General features: G+C 38.9%; 1 protein-coding gene across 2 annotated transcripts in view; it reads left to right on the top strand.

Moving 5' to 3' along the window:
• Positions 1–19,376, top strand: part of faf1 (Fas (TNFRSF6) associated factor 1) — a 70,356-nt gene that overhangs the window by 37,280 nt on the left and 13,700 nt on the right. For both annotated transcript variants that reach the window (XM_034710864.1, XM_034710871.1), the window contains 5 exons: positions 6,119–6,273; positions 12,095–12,231; positions 12,329–12,417; positions 17,436–17,516; positions 18,027–18,104. In XM_034710864.1, coding sequence (XP_034566755.1) covers positions 6,119–6,273; positions 12,095–12,231; positions 12,329–12,417; positions 17,436–17,516; positions 18,027–18,104 — 540 coding nt within the window. The remainder of the gene's footprint in view (positions 1–6,118; positions 6,274–12,094; positions 12,232–12,328; positions 12,418–17,435; positions 17,517–18,026; positions 18,105–19,376) is intronic.

Genomic DNA, 19,376 nt, shown 5'->3' with positions numbered 1-19,376 from the left:
CATCATGCCCTCTGTGACATTTTGATTGAAGGTAAGACGTTTTAGGGGCGTAAATAATGGACCTTGAACTGGCAGTATGAAGAGGGCTAGAGATACAGAGAGACCGATAACATGAATGGAGAGTAGTCAAACAAAACAATGTCAGGTGACCTAATAACTATACCAACAATACAGAGTGCAGTAAGTTAAATTCCAATTAGCAGAGGTCACTCAATGTGCAATTTAATTGCATTATTACACTATGAAGGCAGATGGCAAATGCCAAACACAGACTGAAAAAAAATCATTCATTCATTGAAGTGACTATTTCCTGAATTGCCTAAACAGATTTTTTCTTCAAAATTGTGTCGGAATAGTAATTCACTAGGTCCAAAGTCCATTCTTAAATAGTGCTTACTTTTATTTGTGTCCCTCCTATGTCATGCTGTATGGACAAGGCTTGGATATAATTTGATCAAAACCCTCATCAAATTTTCGACCCGACAGCTGAGGCTTTATTTTTAGCTGTCCACTTTCCCCCCATGTTTTTTGGCTTTTGTCCTTTTAAGGATGCTTGTATCAACTGACAGCTTGTGTGGATTACAGCCTTATTAGACTGTGAGGACACAGCAAGATGTTAGGGGGGTTCACATCACCAGGCACACAAAGGGGGGGGGGATATAGTGGTAGGGGCCCAAACCAGACAACGTGGTGTGAAAGAAGAGGAGGATGCAGAAAAGTGGAAGAGAATGAGTGAGAAAAAGTCATGAAGGACACGGGTAAATGGATGGAACGAGTGTAAAACAGAGATGGGGGAAAAAACCTAAAGAGAAACTTGGCGTCTCGCCTGCTTCCCAGCTGATCTCCTCTCCTAAGCCAGCACAATATGGCCAGTGTCTCCCTGGTGTTCACACACTCTGTACTGTACTACTGTGCTCTAAGCAGTGCAGGGGCGAAATAGTATTCATTTTCACTGTATTGTGTTTTATTCTGGGTGAGCTTGATTTAGTCTGCCAACTGTGCTGTGGTTAGAATGGCTTTAGGTAAGCTAGATATGTGCAAAGAATTTTGCATGAAAACAGAGGCTTTTTGATCTGTTGTGTTTGTCCTGTTTTGTCAAAGGCATCCTAGACAACAGGCCAAAACATGCTGCTTTAGACGGTTTCATTACACAGTAGCATATGTGCCTGATTATGCCGTCCCCTCACCCAGCCGTCCAGCCATCCTGTGCTTTGCCCTTTGCTTCCATTTGTAAAGGAATCTAGTTTTTTGTGTCCTCATCGCAGAAAAGGCCTACTTCATTAAGAGGATATTAGAATAGGGTTGATTTGACTGAAGGGGGACTACTCAGCAGGTTTATAAACAGAGGAATCAGTCTCACTCTCTGAAAGCCTGGGAGAGGCTAATCACTAAGCAAAACACTACATTTGATGAAGTGTTTCTGAAGGTGTGTGTTGAGGGACTGTTGAGATAGACTCAATCCATCCTTAATGAAAATGCTTTGGGCTGCAGAGCTGAGCTGAGCTGAGCTGAACCCTCTTGGGGATCAGTGGTTAGTCGGAGCGCACAGAGAGATAGGCCACCCATCACTAACCACGATCCTCCTAAATCCCCATCAACGCAGTGGTTAATCACTCTAACCCCACTCTCCTACGCTCTCCGCGCCTCTCTCCTGTCTGCCACACACAAAGACACATCAAAATTCATAGCCTCACTGGAGAGGGGAGTTCAGAGATTTATCACTGCCAAGTAGCCGCTTTAAAACCCGGCTATAGCCTTGCAGAGATGAGAGGAAAGCGGGACGGGGAATCTGGACTATATGGCATGTAGGTACATGCATGTCAATCAAATCTAGGGATGTATAGCACCAGCAAATCTCAGTCATGGTTTATTTACTAAACCTGAAATGTGTAATTCACATGCACAAGTAGGTGGCTTCGGAGTTAAATTCATGTAGTGTCCACAGAAATTCTTTACATGCAGTTAAGTTCTGTATAGTGTCTTACAGGTTTCTGTCTTTAACACAGATTTTGGTGGATTTTAGGTAAATAATCAAGAACCTCCACAGCCAAAAGCTCTAATGTGGAACAGAAAGCTGTTATTTATTTTTAGCTCCTTTTAGGAAATAATAAGTAAGTTTGGATTTTTGTTCATGTTAGAAAGATCTAACTTGTTTTTGTACGAGCATCCTGTGTGGTTGCTTTTCGATCTTGCATGTGTTTTCTCTCTGTGTGATCACGGTCATTAGCTCAGTCACTTGAGCTCTTCATTTTGAATTGTTTGCTTTTTCAGACTGAGCCTGACATCTGTGGAAGCGTCATTATCTGGACCTCTCTGTCTGTCCTCCACTCTGTACCTGTCAGTGTTTATCAGTAACTCATTCCCTGGCCTCTCTGTTACACAGCGTACCTGTGATGAAAAGCCACTTTTTAAACTAATACACATAACATGCACGTCATGAATTTAATGTTAGCTTTCATTCAGAAAAAAGTGGAAATTCAGCCTGCAAGTTCTTTTTCATTTTCCCCCCATAGAAGCTCCAGAATTGAAAAATAAATCCTGACTAGACAGCATTGATAAAAGTATGTTAATGTGCCACAATATATCAGTATATATAAGCTAATCCTCTACTACAGAAAGAATTGGGAAAGATATAATCAGATTAATCTGAAAAGTTAACCCAGAACCTGGATGTAACACATTTAAAATGTACCGTGGTATGAGACAAGACATAATGCTGGATGTCAGATCTTTATATTGACTTTCCCTTAAATTCAAAGCTCCTCCCTCAGCTTCATATGTGACATCGTGTAGATTAACACTTAGTAGTTACATTCTTCAGAAATATAAATACATTTTATTTTATTTTTCATATTTGTGTTATAGTTTTAATTTGGGATGTTCTGAAGTGACTCATTTCCAAGATGTTTCATTGGAAATGTAAAGTCTGACTAACTGACGGTGAGTAAATGCTTAGAAAACAGTCAAAAGTAAGCACAATGTATTAACACCCATAAACAAGTGACTGCAGACTCTGCGGGTAAACTATTTCAAATTGGTTTGCAATCTGTGGCTAAATCCAGCAGAGCTAGCACCACCAGCATGTGCTAGATCTCGGACACAACAAATGACCTGCATTTATGCACACAGTAATGAATTTGTTATTAACTTGTTTAACTGACTAGTAATTCTGGTGTCAACTAGCAATGGTGAGAAGGTTTGATCGTATAGTTGACTAAACGTGCACATTACTTATTCAAATGAGTATTGATGAAACCAAGATGCAGGATTTAAAAACTGAAACTAATCTGGTAAATTATTCAGTGTTCAGATATTAATTAATCTTATGCTTGGTTTCTCTATGGCTGCCTTATTTAAGATTCTGAAAATATATTTTATTTTGGAAACAAATGTATTATTCCTGCATGACTGGGTGACCATATTTTGTTATAGGTGGTTGTGAATTTTTGTGAGGTAAGTAGCTTAAAGATTAAAAGGCAAAACATATAGCTTGTAGGCCTGTTTGATCTTTGACTGTTAGTGGTAACCTCTGACTGTTGTTGAAATTATTTATGTTTTAACTGTTTAACTCCAATACTGAAAATACCAGTGATATATATATATATTTTTTTTTCTTCCACAACCCCCCTCTCTAGGTTCTCTGCAAATGACCTTGTAGAAGATTTCACTTTAAAAATTACAAATATTATTGATTCCATTGCACCAACTAAAGTAAAAGTGGTCTCCAATAAGAAAAAATCTCCTTGGAGGAATACCATTCAGGTCAAACATGAAAAAAAGAAATGTCGAAAAGCTGAGTGCAGGTGGCGAAAAATAAAGCTTCAGGTTCATTATGACATTTGTAAAGTAAGACTTCACATTTTTAATCTACAACTGAGACCGTCAAGGCAGACCTTCTTTTCAGACATTATCACCAAAAACAAAAATAATGCCCTGTTTGCTACAGTTGACAGGCTAACAAACCCCCCAGTGCCAGTGGCCTCTGAACATCTATCTTCCAGGGCCTGCAATGAATTTGCATCCTTCACTGCCAAAATTCAGAAAATTAGACAAGCAGTCAGCACTACTGTATGAGGTACTGGGAATGTGTTATCTGTGTGTCCACCAAAAAAACAACTCAAATATTATGACACAATTTAATCCAATAAATTACAAAAACCTGCAAGACATAATACAACATTTGAAATCCTCATCCTGCTGCCTTGAAATTCTGCCATCTCCGTTTTTCAAAAAGGTTTCAGACTGCATGACCTCAGATCTGCTTCATAATGTCAACATGTCTCTTCTCTCAGGTTTTTTCCCCCAGGCCATGAAAACAGCAGTAATTAAACCACTCCTGGAGAAGAAAAATTTAGATGCATCAGAAATGAACAACTATAGGCCGATATCAAACCTCCCTTTTTTAAGTCAAATTATTGAAAAAAGCTGTTTTTCAAATATTGAACAATTATCTAATAATAAATGACTGTGTATATGCAAATACAAAGAGTCAATAACGGCAGGACTTTGTTACTGCGCTGTTGTGGAATTGCGACTACGACTGCAATCAGAGGAACATTGATTATACAATCAGATCTGAGTGTGAAACTGCACACACTCTGTCACACACTGGAACACAAAGCGTGCTCAGATTTAGGTGAACAGGTGTGAAAAGGGCTTTAGGGTCACTATCTAGCCCAGGTTGGACCTAGTAATTTAGCTGAACGGAGGGATTTTCTCCTCCCCGCTAAGACGGGCTACACAAAAGATCTGACTTGAAAGCAGAGAGGGAACAGAGGGCTACGGACAGTTAAAGTAAGATGAAGGAGTTCAGTTGGCCAAAATACCCACTTTGATTAGTCTTTACACTTGCTCTAATTGAGCATGCATGTGTGGGAGTCTCTTACTTGTGGGTACCTCAAAGTTAAGTTTGTGTGTCTGCGCATGTGTGTTGGGCCGTCAGTGTTTGAGCGTGTATCAGGTTGTTGTTTTTTTTCTTATGTTGTAAAACTCTCCCTCCCCTCCACACTCATTCCTCTCTCAAGACTGAATTTGCTTGTCTTCTCAGCATGAGTGTTTAATCTTTTCAGGCCGTTGAATCGGCCCAATGAATGAGTCCCCAGCTCCTTCTCTCTAGGAGCCCTGGAGATTATTCTAAAGCACTAATCGTTGAGCAAACACAGCAGTGCTCTCCCGTTCCCATTCTGCACAGGCCACAGTATAGCACAACTTCTTCTTTCACTTCTCCTCACGTTTTACGCCCTGTGTAGATTTTTTGCTTTTTGGCGTACGTAGCCTAGATTACGGCTCCTGAGAAACAGACCTCTTGACTCCCCCCTCACAGCCATGGTTAAAAATGCACTAAGCGGAGACTGAGAGAGTTTTTTTTCTTATTTGTTCTTTTATAGCAAGAGAAGTGACATGTAATTTAGAGAGCATTATTTCCAACATTGTCCCCTGGAACCTTTTATGTTTGTGGGTGTGTTTGTTTTTTAATTAGATTGTCAGTAGGGAGAATCTACCAGGCTTATATGATGGTGTCAATATCCTCGGATTTGGAGCTTCGTCAATATTGTCTGGCCCTGCCGCTACTAACCTGAACAGGCTGCTGGCATTTGGTGTAAAATAAATAGAGTGATTTGTCTGTTTTGTTTTCTCCATATCTCCGTCGCCTCCAAGAGAAGTTTTATTTACACCGCTCCCCATTTGATTTTGCGTGGTATTTGCTTTTTTGCCAGTTGTGGCCTTGCTGTGGTCGGTGGAAGTCATGCTGGATCTGCACCCAGTGGTCTCTCATGTCATTTTATGGTCATGTAATGTGAAAATTTCTCCCCAGTGATGGGACACCTGCACATGGTACACAACAGACCAGCAAAAATGCCAATTTTTTCTCTTTGTTTAGTTCCTTCATACCGAACCTTAACAAAAGTTGTGCATGAATTTATTAACCGCCAACTATACTAACATATGTTTTGTTTATTTTAATGATAAAACAACTCCAAATCAAAAAGAAAAAAATGCAACTGCCTTTCTACTTTAGTGAGACAAATGAATATTTAAGAAATCAGTGATGTATTTTTCTCACATCTTTTCTGTCTCTCTCTCCCTTCTTGTCCCCTCCTTTCGGCACCTTTGACAGAGAAAGCTGCTGGCCATCTACCTCCACAATGACGACAGTGTCCTCAGCAACGTCTTCTGCTCCCAAATGATGTGTGCTGACTCTATCGTCTCCTACCTGAGCCAGAATTTCATTACGTGGGCCTGGGATGTCACTAAAGAAGCTAATAAAGCCAGGTACTGGAGTCAGCCAGATGGCTGTTCGATTATTTTTAGAAGACGCTCTGGTCAAAGAGCTGCAGGATTTTGGTTTTCATGTTGTCTTTTGTCTTTACTGACCATTGTAGATGTGGCAGAAATATCAATAAATTAGGTCCAATACACCTTTTGTTAAAAAACATCAAAACATTTTAGCCTCAGAACCATAAATGAAATGAAAAAGGACAGTTGGTTTTAATATGAACATGCTTGTAGGGAGGACACAGTAAGTGGTACACTTTTGTTCATTTGTTTTCTTTCAAATACTTTAATACATCTACCATAATGAAACTGCTGAGGTTTTATTCTGGTTACAGGAATGAATAGGTTTAAAAAGTCTAAGCAAGCCATCAAATCAAATAGAATAGTATTAAACTTAACATGATTACCAGTAATATTGGGGATGCCAGTTAGGCTCAGCGGTTAAATTGTGCACCCCACAGGCTGGAGTCCTTGATGTGGCAGCCCCAGATTCAACTCCCACACTCAGTCATTTGCCGCATTGCCATTCCCCACTCTCTCGTCCCTGTTCTCCACTCTATCCACTGTCCTGTCCTCTCAATAAAGGCATCAAAAGTAATCTGTAAAAAGAAAAGAATATATACTTCAGACTGGCACCTCTAAGGATTATACTATGTTTAGTGTTGAATTGCTGAGTGTAAAGTAAAGCAGAGCAATAACTGAACCTCCACATGCTGACTGCATGCTTAATCCTAATGTTTTATTTATGGTGGAGTGGACTGTTTGCATAGTCAGTTGTATCTCATAAAGAGGATATTGAATGTGTTTCAGTACGAGAGCACTTGATTGTGTGCACAGGCATCTGCAAACTGCCAGAATATCCTATCAAGGAGGCTTATTTTATCTTGCTTGGGTATCATTTTCTTTACCTAATCTTGTAACTTAATTATTTATATTATTTAAAATGTTAAGGCTGCAAAGACGTTGGGTGGGCAATCTGGCAAAATTTCATGTCATGATTTTTTTTTTACTGCAGTATCACAATCGCGCATTTGATATCATTCTTTTGTATGATTATTTGGAAGACTATTTTGCAAGTTACTGATGAGACTTCAAGTATACTTAGTCTTAGATTTCAAGTATACTCAGTCTTAGACTGGTTGCTTAATTCAAAACTTAACATTGGTTTGAAATGTTAAACAACAACAACAAGACTCAGGTTAAGGACACTCAATAAATAAAATAAATAACAGAAAGCTTATCAAGCTAGCATATCAGTCCATTCACTTCACGCTGTTACTGAGGCAGAACTCAGTATGCTGCTATTTTTTCCAATAATAAAAGTCTGGTAGGCCTACCTCATGCATGAATCTTACTTTTTGTAAGATGTAAACTGACATCATTCATATGGGAATCTAATGATATATTTTTTAAAAAGGAGAACATAGCTTTGAAAAGAGAATTGTCAACTTATCAAGCCTGAACTCAAACTTCTACATAACTATGCAGTATAGTACCCATGCAGGCTAAATATATTGTAGTACTTTAACCACCTCTCCTTAAGATCATTTTATTCTGTGTGATTCATATATGACACACTTTTGTTGTTTCAAATGGTAAACAAATAAGAGTTACTTAAAGACTCTGTCTTTGCATTTACCATCTTTGCAGTGCTTTATGTGTGTGTGTAATCTGACACTGAAAGAGACAGAATCCTCTGCTCTTTCACACTGGGCAAACGCACCTCCTATCACAAAACAGGAAAACTCACTGGTAAAATTTTATATTTTTGTGTTGTCATACTCAGTATGTGCAGCTTAATAATGCAGTAGATTCACTTGAACAGGCTGACAAGCTGTTTGTTTATCTCGTGGCCCAGCACACTGGGTCTGTGCTTTAAAAATGATGTCAACATGTGCCTGTTTATAAGCATAGAACCACAAAAAAATAGAATCTGCCAATGCTACAATCTTTCTGGATTTGCAGATCATTGTCACATCCTAATTCTTCACCATCTAATAGCCTATCGCACAACCTTAGCAAGGACTAAAGATGAAGTTGTTTTGCCATTTAAGTGTGGACAGTTAGCTTTTTGAAAAAGATCTCAAATGTGTGAACAGAGCATTAGTCAAAACATAAACAGCGTTTCTAAATCTTTTTTGCACTAGTGTGCACATGGCCTTAATTGCTGGCATTCAACTCTCACTCACACCCTGTATCTCTGTCTGCTCATTCTTTCCTCTACTTCATTCTCTTTTTGAATTTCTGAGGTTGCATGCTAACAAAAGGCGTTGTGTTTGCATGGTGAGGCCCCTGATTGGGCAATCTTGACTAAGCTGTCTGAAAAGAGGGTCAGTGGGAGACGAAAGACTCCCTTGGAGTGCAAACATCTCTATCTCTCCATAATATTCTAAGTGCTGGTGTAGCTCCAGCACAATGTGTCAATTACTGGCCGGTCCGTGCGACACAAGTTTATTACTCAGGTTATCTTACTCTGATGCCTGCCGAAGCTTAGATTGTTAATTTTGGATTTTGAAAAAAAATATTGGACATTTATGTGAAAACAAATTTACTCTGAAATGTGTAATAGATCATCAGAATTTGTTCAGCTTGATTGAGCTAAGAAGAGGTGGACAGTAAAGTGGACCATCTGAGGGCTTGATTAGGTTTGCTCATTATCATTGTGCTCTGGGAAAATCTCATATTTCTTTGAGCGCTCCCTCACCTTTCTGCTGCATCTTTTCATATTCTCTCTTCACCTCTCTTATGCTTCCATCTTTCTTAATTTCCCTCCTCTTTATTCCACTACATGGACTCCCTCCCTCTCCCCAGAGCGTCCAGAGCTAAGCCTGCCCTCTGGTAGCAGCCATTAAAGAAAGTCTCACACCCTGACCTCAGCCCTCCATTATTTCTTTTAAGGAAATACCCTCCTTCCTTCATTCCACTTTCCTTTCTCTCCCATCGGCCTCCTTTGCTTTTTGCCCCAGCTGAGCCTTTTTATTGCACATTTAAAAGGCAGGCAACATCTGGAGCTTTTCATCTCACACAGCTAGTCACAGCTTTGCTGCTAACGCATGCATGCACATGTGCACACTCGCTCACTCACACTTACACGGTTTCTCCGCATTCTCACGCTCTCTGGCTGATCCAAAGTGACTGGTGATTGGCACCAGTCACACAGGCTGTTAGAAAAGTATCCTGATTGTGTATTTGTGTGTGATGAACCTGCTGGTATTGGAATGTGCCTATTGCTTGGCTCTGTATTCTCACAAGCCTCCTAGTTAAATGATTAATTATGCATAAATGCAGTTTCATGATTGGATGCCAGCATAATTGTCACCCATGGGAAATGAATCTGATATATCATACTGGCATTGCACTGTCATTGCACATGGCAAATATTGAAACTATCACTAGATAAACACTCTGAGAGAAGAACATTCTATGTCTTTATGAGTCTTGCTTTTCCAAATATGTTACACATTTTAATGCTAGCATGCTCGAAGCTCTGCTAAAAAGTCTAAATTTTGGATTTGTCAACAATAGAGCTGCACAATAAATTTCACTTTCATTGTTATTGTAACAAACACAAAACAAAGCCTGGATTTTTAGCAACAGGACTGTGCATTGTGATTATGTGCACATTGCTTTCACTCCATTATAATGCAGCAAGATGAAGCTAAAGCAGGCTATCAGCCACCCTCTGATAAAAAATGGTTTATTTATCTGTGAACAAACCCTAATCATTGGATTAATTTAGGATTCATGAAGGATATGTTATAAATCCAGGTAGGGTGCAAAACATGAATTACAACAGATAGACTGATTGTGAGTTAAATCTTATATGTATTTTTTCATATTTACCTATTTGAAGCCTTTATTTCACAATTTTCCACACACATTATGAATTGTTCCTGTATCAAGCAGGCCTACTTCACTACATAAATGGGCCTGTCTCAAACATTTAACACATTTACATTGTTACACTGTTCAGTTACCAACCAATACAGGTGTTCATGTTTTTGGATGTGACCTTTCAAGTGAAAGTTCTTTTCTAAACCTCTCACAGCAGGGACAAACCAAGGCTCAAACTCACTCATTACACATGACTTCTTCTTTTGACATCCTTCTATGTGAAAACATGACTCGCTGCAAGGGAGAACAAAATGTCATTTTCAAATCAAAACATGTCCACGTTTGCTCTGAAACAAAGTGTGTATGACACAGTGAGCTATCAGAGCATCCGGTTCCCATACATGCTCCTGAACAGGTGGCTGGCAAAAACATTCCCTGCAGTGCTACTGTACTAACCTGACTCATCAAGTGCTCAGTGAAGTAAATGTCAGGTCTAACCAGTCTACTCGCATCATCATGCACCACTTTGATGTGAAGAAATGTGATCTGACAGTCCAGAGAAACATTAACTATTTTAGCTGTCTGGATGTGCAGCGAGAGGTGGAGATGGGATGGTGACAAATTAGAAGCTGCCAATCACATTAACCATCCGAGCAGAGCCTTAAACCCACATTAGTTGTAAGTTTGAAGCAGGTGTTTCCTCTACATTAAGTTACCCCTAAAGGATATTAAGGCCAGTCTGGTACAGTCAAGACTACATTCTTCATCATGTTATGTTAAGGCTGGATGAAACTGTGCTGAACTGTTCACCTCAGTTCCTGCAGTGGCTTGACTTCCTCCCGACTCCACTGTTGTGTCCATACTTGTTCTACAGGTCGTTTTGAGGGCTTCATATCCGGGTTACAGTATTTCTGTCATTCTTAGTCTCAGTGGACACACAGAAGTTTAGGTTGTGTTTTTCTATTGGAATGATAGCTTGTACTTGGACCCACTGACTTTCTTAGTTTTGAGGTAGAAACCGAAGCAGGTTGTCTTGTATTAGATGGGAGCTTTGAGATTGGGTTACCCTTCAAGTTAGTGTCCATTGTTCACCTGGCCTTTCATTACAGGTTAGAGTTTCCCTGTGAGCTATTGTTATAGTACATTGAGGTTGAGGTCTGAACAGGGACAAATGTCAGGACAAAATGATCAGTAGGATTTAGGGTACCCAACCTCTATACTTCACGACAAAGGTCACTCAGAGTTCTACCATCCATATTTTGCATGTACTGGTTTTGATTATTGCTTTAAAAAGTGCCACTATGACTTAGAGTGCTCCCCTCTTCAGTTTTAGGAGACTGCAAGTAGCTGGCTCAGCTTTGGCTTTATGTTTTAATGAGTTACACCCCCTTGCAGACAACGTGCCTTCCGAATATCTTCTACCTCTGACCTGCTGTCCCTCTATCCATTCCATTACTTCTCTATTTTACCAGGCAGTTATTAAAGTAGATCTTATTAAAAGGCAGGAGAAAAACCTAATCTATATTTGCATTCAGTCTATAGCAATTCATTAATATTATGACATTTACAGGGAGCTTGGTGGGGCCCCGGCTGCCTGCTACCCTTTTCCCTCTCTGAAATGTTAATTTAAAAGTTCTGTCTTTGTAATGGAATAAGAAATCCTCTCCTGCCCTATCAATTCTTGGTGTCTGGTGAGGAATACTAATTCATCTGTGGTTCCAATTGAGATAGCATGTCACTCTGATGGAATAAGAAAATGCAGAATTGGTTTTAAAGTCCTTAATGCCACGAGTTGTGTGTATTTCTCTTCCATATAGTATGTCTCCCATGTGTGTGTTATGTTCATCTGTATTTATGTGTGTGCTTTGTGGTGTATACCTTAAGTTACAGGCTCTGAAATATGTTGTTTGTTCCAAGAAAATCCACACCGAATTGTATAGATCAAACAAAGTCATTTTAATCGCATTATGTCTTTGTCTTCCAGACTACTCACCATGTGTACGAGGCACTTTGGCAGTGTGGTGACACAGACTATACGAACTTACAAGACAGACCAGTTCCCTCTTCTCCTTATAGTCATGGGAAAACGAACATCCAATGAAGTTCTAAATGTTATTCAAGGTTGTTCATTAATGTTCTAAACTATTTTTCTGTAATTACTGAGAAAAATGTTAAATGACTGTGCACATTTTGATCCTGATGTTTTGTATACATTCAGGCAATACAACAGTGGATGAGCTGATGATGAGGTTAATGGGCGCAATGGAAATCTTTACAGCACAACAACAAGAGGACATCAAAGATGAGGTAAGGTTTGAGAATGATCAGAATGCCTTTGACTGCAGTGAAACACAAATAGCACTATGAGTACAACATTTTGTTAATACTTCGGGCAGCCTAGAAAAGCAAATACTTATCCTTATCTTTCTTTTTCTTAGTTTCAAATAAACAACCATCCCAGTCTTCTAATTTTTGAAGATAGGCTAGTAGAAATGTGTTCCTGTGTATTAGAGTATAATAACAGAGTAATAAAATGCCACTAAACTTTTATATCACCATCATGCTCACTAACCTCGCATCCCTTTCAAGAACAAGTCAAATCAAGTAGGCGCAGGACTTCTGATATCATCTTTTTCAACATCAATTGCAGATGTCTTTATGGAGAAGAAAATAACCAAGCTAGTTATTCAAGGGGACAATTTTCAGGTTGAGACCTTGTGCTAATGCTACAACACAATTTCTATCAACTGTTCATACAGTTTCCTTGTAAAATGTTATTGAATGAATTACATGAAGCATAAAAAGCATTTTGAAACAGACTTAACTTTCACTATCAAAGGAGGAAAGTGCTGTGGACAACTTTCATAACCTGCCAAGAGCAAGTGCCGGTGAAGTGTTTTAAGATTGAGGTTATGGGTGCTGCCAGTGCTAAAAACACTGTTAGTGGACACAGGCCCTTGTTCTCTTTTTAAGTACATAAAGTTGTCCTAAGGACTTCAATAATGTGTCACCTCCATTTGCACCTACATGTGGAGCTCAAATGGGAATTCTTAGAGGTCAGATGGTAAACAGGTTTTTGTTTGAAGTAAATGCAATTACTTCTGACTTTCCTCTCTTACTTTCTAGGATGTAACCTATATTAAACAGTTGAGTATGTCTTTGACATTCTGCCTAAAAGATAAATGACAAGATGCTGGGATGGAGCAAATAGTATTGTTACACTGTGGCATATTCCAAATGGCAAAGAGAGAACAATTAACCATTTCCCCTCGTCCTCTTTAGTGCTTGTTTGGTATGCCGTCTACAGTTTTCTGAATAGGTACAGGACTCAGACTTGTCTCCCATTCTTCCAGTATGTAGGCAATACTGTGCAGCTCTCTGTCTGGCGGCTAGCTCTTTGACTCCAATAGAACCTAGACAAACACCATTGAGAGATACGATCTATACAAAAAGTGAGTGAAGTGGAAGTCTTTCATGTACTGGGCAGGAATCTGGTATAGTAAGACTGTTTCAGACTTTCACCTGACCCTCTTAAACTCTTCCTTAAATGTTTACTCAGGGACATCAAACAAGAGTATGAACAACATACAATTTGTTTTTGTCCAGACAGGTTTCAGCAGATGGGCGTTAGATGAACCCTTCCGTGCTTCCTTTTCTTTTTACTTTGAATAACTTATGGTCTCAGAGGATTTAAAATTACAGTTCCTTTTAAGGTCACCAAGCGTGTTATAAATAATTGTGTTAGTAGTTTTAAGCTTTATGTATTTTAGATGGACCATATTTTACTCCCTATGTTTACAGAACAAGCTATGAAAGGCTTTGTCATAGCCTCTCTTATTCCCACACTTGTCTCTCTAACATTGTCGTGCGTGCCTCATTTTTTGACTACTGTATCTATAGATGACAGGTGTCACATCATATTAAGAATTTAACAGCTAAATCATCAGTCAAGCAAACAGCCTCTTCAAAAATGTTATTATGTAATAGACCAAGCATTTTCCAGTTATGGGAACCTTGGTTGAGGAATGATTGTCGTCTCAGACACACCCTGAGGCCTCAGCGTCCTCACATGGATCACTAGATTTTGAGCGAAAGTCATTCTCTTTTTGTCATTATTGCTACAATGCTCAGTCTTCATTTTGGATTCATCAGTCTTGTCACAATTGTAATGATCATTAAAGACAAGAAACAACAAGAGGTATTCAGAGTATGGACATGTGTCAGGTGAGACTGTGCTCTGTAGGTTTACACTAAAGGTGGAGTAATCTTTTGAGTTTCTCCAGTATTATGAGAACTCAGTGCTTCAGCACAGACACCAAAAGGATACTCTTCTTAATTTCTTTCCTTGAACAATATAAGCATGTCTTTCTACAAAACCCGATTCTCACTCTGAATCTTAAATGTTGTCTAAACACAAGCTGCTGTACAAGAACTTTGCTGAGATTAAACAGTCTAAGATTGGCAAAATTAACATTTAAATCAGGACCTGGCTGATCACAGGATGAGCAAATAACAATTTGAGGAGACTTTGGATGCCAGCTTTCACTCCTTGACAGTTTCTGATACTGTACTGAGGACTCGTTTTGCTTGATACCAAAAATAAGATTATATTCACCGTTCACCCTGTTCTCACCAGGCTGATTTGATTCACTGCATTATATTATATTATATTGACCTCACTGAGTGGTATTGTTAAGCTATGTTTTGTTGCTGTTTTGACACACAGAAGCATCTCAATAAATAAGAAAAAGTGAAAAAGTATGTACACTACCATTCAAAGGTTTGGAAACACCTTCTCATTCATGGGTTTGTATTTATTTTAATTATTTGAAACACTGTAGATTAATACTGAAGACATCAAAACTATGGAAGAACATACATGGAATTATCTAATGAACAAAAAAGTGTTAAACAATCCAGAAAATGTTTTATATTTAGATTCTGTAAAGTACCCCCTTTTTCCTTCATGACAGCTTTGCACACTCTTGGTATTCTCTCAGTCTGCTTCATGAAGTGGTCTCTTGGAATGGTTTCTAATTAACATGAGCCTTGTCAAGAGTTCATTTGTAGAATGACTTGCCTTCTTAATGTGTGTGAGACCATCAGTTGTGTTGTTCAGAGGTAGGGTTAGTACTCAATGGATAACACTATTTGACCACTGTTGTAATCCATATTATGGCAAAACCAGATTATTTCATAGTTTTGATGTCTTCAGTATTAATCTACAATGTCAAAAATACTTAAAATAGATAAAGACCATTGCATGAGAGGGTGTGTCCAAACTATTGACTGGTAGTGTATGTATATGTATTTTTTCTAATCTCATTCATAAAGGTTACCTTTTATACATGCTTATGTTCATGTTTGTAAAGTGGAATACTTCAACCCTCTTTTTTTATTTCAAAGACTTTGGCTCCTTGTTGATAAAAATCCAAACCCATTAACTAAAATTAATTTTTCCAAAGATCAATCAAAAAATAATTTAAACACAGAAATATCAGACTACTAAAAAAATGTTAATTTTTTCAGTCAATACTTGTTTGGGACTCTTTACCATGAATTACTGCATCAATGTCAATTTCTGCCTACCAGGGAGTAACGCCTTGAGATAAGGTCTCAAAAAGACAGCGTCAAAGAGGCTAACTGATAAAGAAAACATCATTTTCAATTGTGATGATTAGTTATCAGTAAGACTTCCGTATATCCTGTATCTGACAGGACCTATCCTATTTCAAATGTGAAGTCAACCTTGTTACTGACTAATCCGATCTTCTGTAGCTCTGAGGCATCCCTCTCTTGCTGGCTTCCCTCTCATTCTCCTTTCTGTTTTTCACTTTTTTTTTTTTTTTTAAACCTCACCTTTCCAAAGACAAACTCAGACACGAATACAGACATCCACCCAGCCGAGACATTCCTCTCTGACACTGACTTTTGTGTTTGTCTGGAAATGGAGCAGCTGGACAGCCACATTGTGTCTCCAACCAACCTTACTGACTCGCCAGTCATTCCTATGGTTGTCTGTGTTTTTACTTAGTGTAGTTAGTAACAGGCTGATTACTTGCTGCAGGTTTTGTTGTCTGTGAATGTCAGCATTGGGGAACATTTTGAGTTCAGGTCAATTTCCATTGATTACATTTGAAGAGCAGCTTAAACTAACCGTCTTCTGTTTTGGTCAAGTGCTCCTGAACCTGAAGTTAAAAAGGCATGAAACGACAAGAGACAAGATCAAAATGATACTCTTGAGTTGACAGTTATATAATTTCTCCCAAATGAAGCCACTCTAAGCCACTTGGTTCCAAACTTAAACAGTAGGGAAAAAATATTGTATTTTTTATTTTTCATTTTTTACAGCTTTCCCCAATTTTCTAGAAGTAAATCCAAGATGTGTGACAACTTGTATTTTTGACTACTTACCATATCTAGCCAATGCAATGACTAGCCATAGCAAAAGATGTTGGAAATCTGCATCTTTTTCCCACCAAAGATAAGGTCTTAAAATCAAGATACATAGCAGATTCACAGTAGATTAAAATCATGTTGTGCCACTCATGCACACAATGCCATTCAAGGTAAATAATGCATTCAAAAACACATTATAACGTTAAAGAAAGAGTCCCAAACATGAACTACTGAGCCACTTGTTTGCGTGACTCAGAACCAGTCTATTGAGGGTTGCCACTTTTGATGCTTTTGTCCCTCTCCACCATTCTTTTACAGTTTCCTTTCAATGTTCATCCATTATACGGGCCAAAAGCACAAATGTATCCTTTGCATTTTCCAATTGAATACAACAATACACACTGTGCTTTTGCTTAGCTGCACAGTAGCCCTCTGATCATCACAATAAGCTTACTTTGCCATATCCGGACTGGCACACAGCATGGGCCCTCACAAAATAGAAAACTAATGGCTGTGCAGCGTTAACACAATGGACACTCGTCTTTAGTCCAGGTCTTTATAAAACATTTTGTAGCCACAGCAGGTAGAAAGAGAAGGGCCGCCTGTCCCCGTCCCTCTGTACAAACAGGAAGAGAGAGGCAGAGTGAATGAAAGAGAAAGGGACGGAGAAACTGAGATGAGGAAACATAAAAGAAGCTCCGGGTCTGTGAAATGACAGCCCGGTTACAATGGATTCCCTCTCTGTTGCTACTCTTTCATACCTGGTGTTTGCACCTAACCACACTTGACATACTACTTTTTTTTCTCCTTGGTTCTTATTGGCTGCCCCACACCCGGCACCTCAGCTTAGATGTTTTGTGCTTGTGCGTCCTTTTTTGTGTTGTTAGTTAATGGGCTCCACTCTCTTTCTCCCTCTCTGTACACAGGACGAGCGAGAGGCAAGAGAGACAGTGAAAAGAGAACAGGACGAGGCCTACCGTCTGTCTTTAGAGGCCGACCGCAAAAAGGTATTTTAGTTCAAGGTGATTTTTTTCAATAATGTTTGCTGTGACAAAGCAAATAATTTATTGGAAGAAGTGCACGGTAAGTTTAGCATACTGGACTATAAATGGAGGTCATGCCATTTTCAAGTTTGTCGAAGGCAGAAGAATCATTTCTACAATGAATTATGTCACCTTTAAATAATTTTTGTATAGTTTTAAACCAATTCTGTTCACAGTATAACTATTGATTATACCAAAGTTGCTGCTATACTAAAGATGTATAATACTAAGCACAAGACCAATGTCAATATACACAGATGAAATAGCAGAGCACTAAGTATAATGACACCAAGGCCAAAAAATTGACTGGCAGTTGATTTGCCGGTTGACTGAAAATTCCACCTCTGTCAAAGGTAATGTTGCAACCTGCAGGGAACACAGTTACTGACTTCAGCATTGCTAATCCCTTTTGTATTTAGACTTTGATTCTGCTGTTACATCCCATTTGATTAAATTACTTTCTTCCTTTTTCAGAGAGAAGCCCAGGAGAGAGAGGAGGCTGAGCAGGTTCGCCAGGAACAGATGAGAAAGGAGCAGGAGGAGGAGAAGGAGGTGAGAGGAGCAGCCGTACACACATCATACACACATTATGCAAATTACCTAAATTGATATTCCAGATTAATCAGTGTGAGGCTGAGCAGTGATATGTTTTGCCAGCACACAATGACTGTGCCATTGTGCTGTTGTTGATATTTTTATCATCTGTCTTGCTCTCACTTCACAATAATGAGTCAATTAGATTGCGGTTCTGGTAAAGCCTTCCAGGCAGTGAGGCGTGTGTAGTGTGGGGAACAGGCATACAGCCATTTCAGAACAAATAAAATATCCTAATTACAGTCAGATCCCTGTGAATGTCACCTTACAAACACACAGTTATTGTTCTGTTTTACTGCTTTACATTGGTATAGAGTACAGCTTCTTATTGAAACCCAAGTGAACAATACACTGAGGTAATGCACACACAAAACCTGAGCAAACACACACATGTTCACTTGAAAACAATTATTGAATGTGAAGGGGGTTCAACACACACAAACACACAAACACACATACACAGACACTGTCACGCATGCAGGAAAATAATAATTGTCTGTAAGGATGGCACCAGTGCAGTAATACAATCTATAGTAACACAGTGTAGTCCCGCTGATTGTTGTTTACTCAGGAGCAGAGAGCCTGAGGCAGAGAGAGGGATTGGATGACCTGGCTCGCTCAGGTGATTTGTCACTGAAGTTAAACAGAAAGCAACAAAAGAGACCTGGGCAGGGCCTTCATAATTATATCACTGTAGTCCACTAACCAAACGCAGTGTGCACGCTTGTGTGTTTTAAACAACAATAGCCAATATGGCCCTGTGTTTCTTAATTATATTGACTTTCTTTGCCAAAGCTCACTGGTTTCCATGGTGTCTCCTGAACTAACACACTGAGTCAGTCTTATGCTACAGTCCAGATATTCATAAGTATGAGAGCCAACAACAGCTGCTGGGACTGGACAACAGAGACTTATGTTTCTAACACTGCTACGCAGCGATTGTAGAAGTTCAAAAAGTGCAAGCAAACAAGGAGGGTTAGTAACGAAGCATCTTCTTCCTTTGAAGTGTCATCAATTTTTCTACTTTTGATTTAATTTTTGAGTGATTTACTTCGATCTTCATTTGTTAAGAATTGCAAAATATACACTCAAACTTACACTTGAAACAACAAAACTTAAAATATTATTAGTGTTAGAAGACAAAATTACAGTAATTCACAAGCTGCTTGTAGTAGTTTGACTCAGACTCTGAGGAAACTTTTATTTATGTGTCAGAAACTGTATAATCTT

The sequence above is a fragment of the Notolabrus celidotus genome, chromosome 2, assembly GCF_009762535.1.
Source record: "Notolabrus celidotus isolate fNotCel1 chromosome 2, fNotCel1.pri, whole genome shotgun sequence".
Taxonomy (NCBI): Eukaryota; Metazoa; Chordata; class Actinopteri; order Labriformes; family Labridae; genus Notolabrus; species Notolabrus celidotus.
Note: the sequence above shows the minus strand (reverse complement) of the source record. Positions and strands in the feature narration are given on the sequence as shown.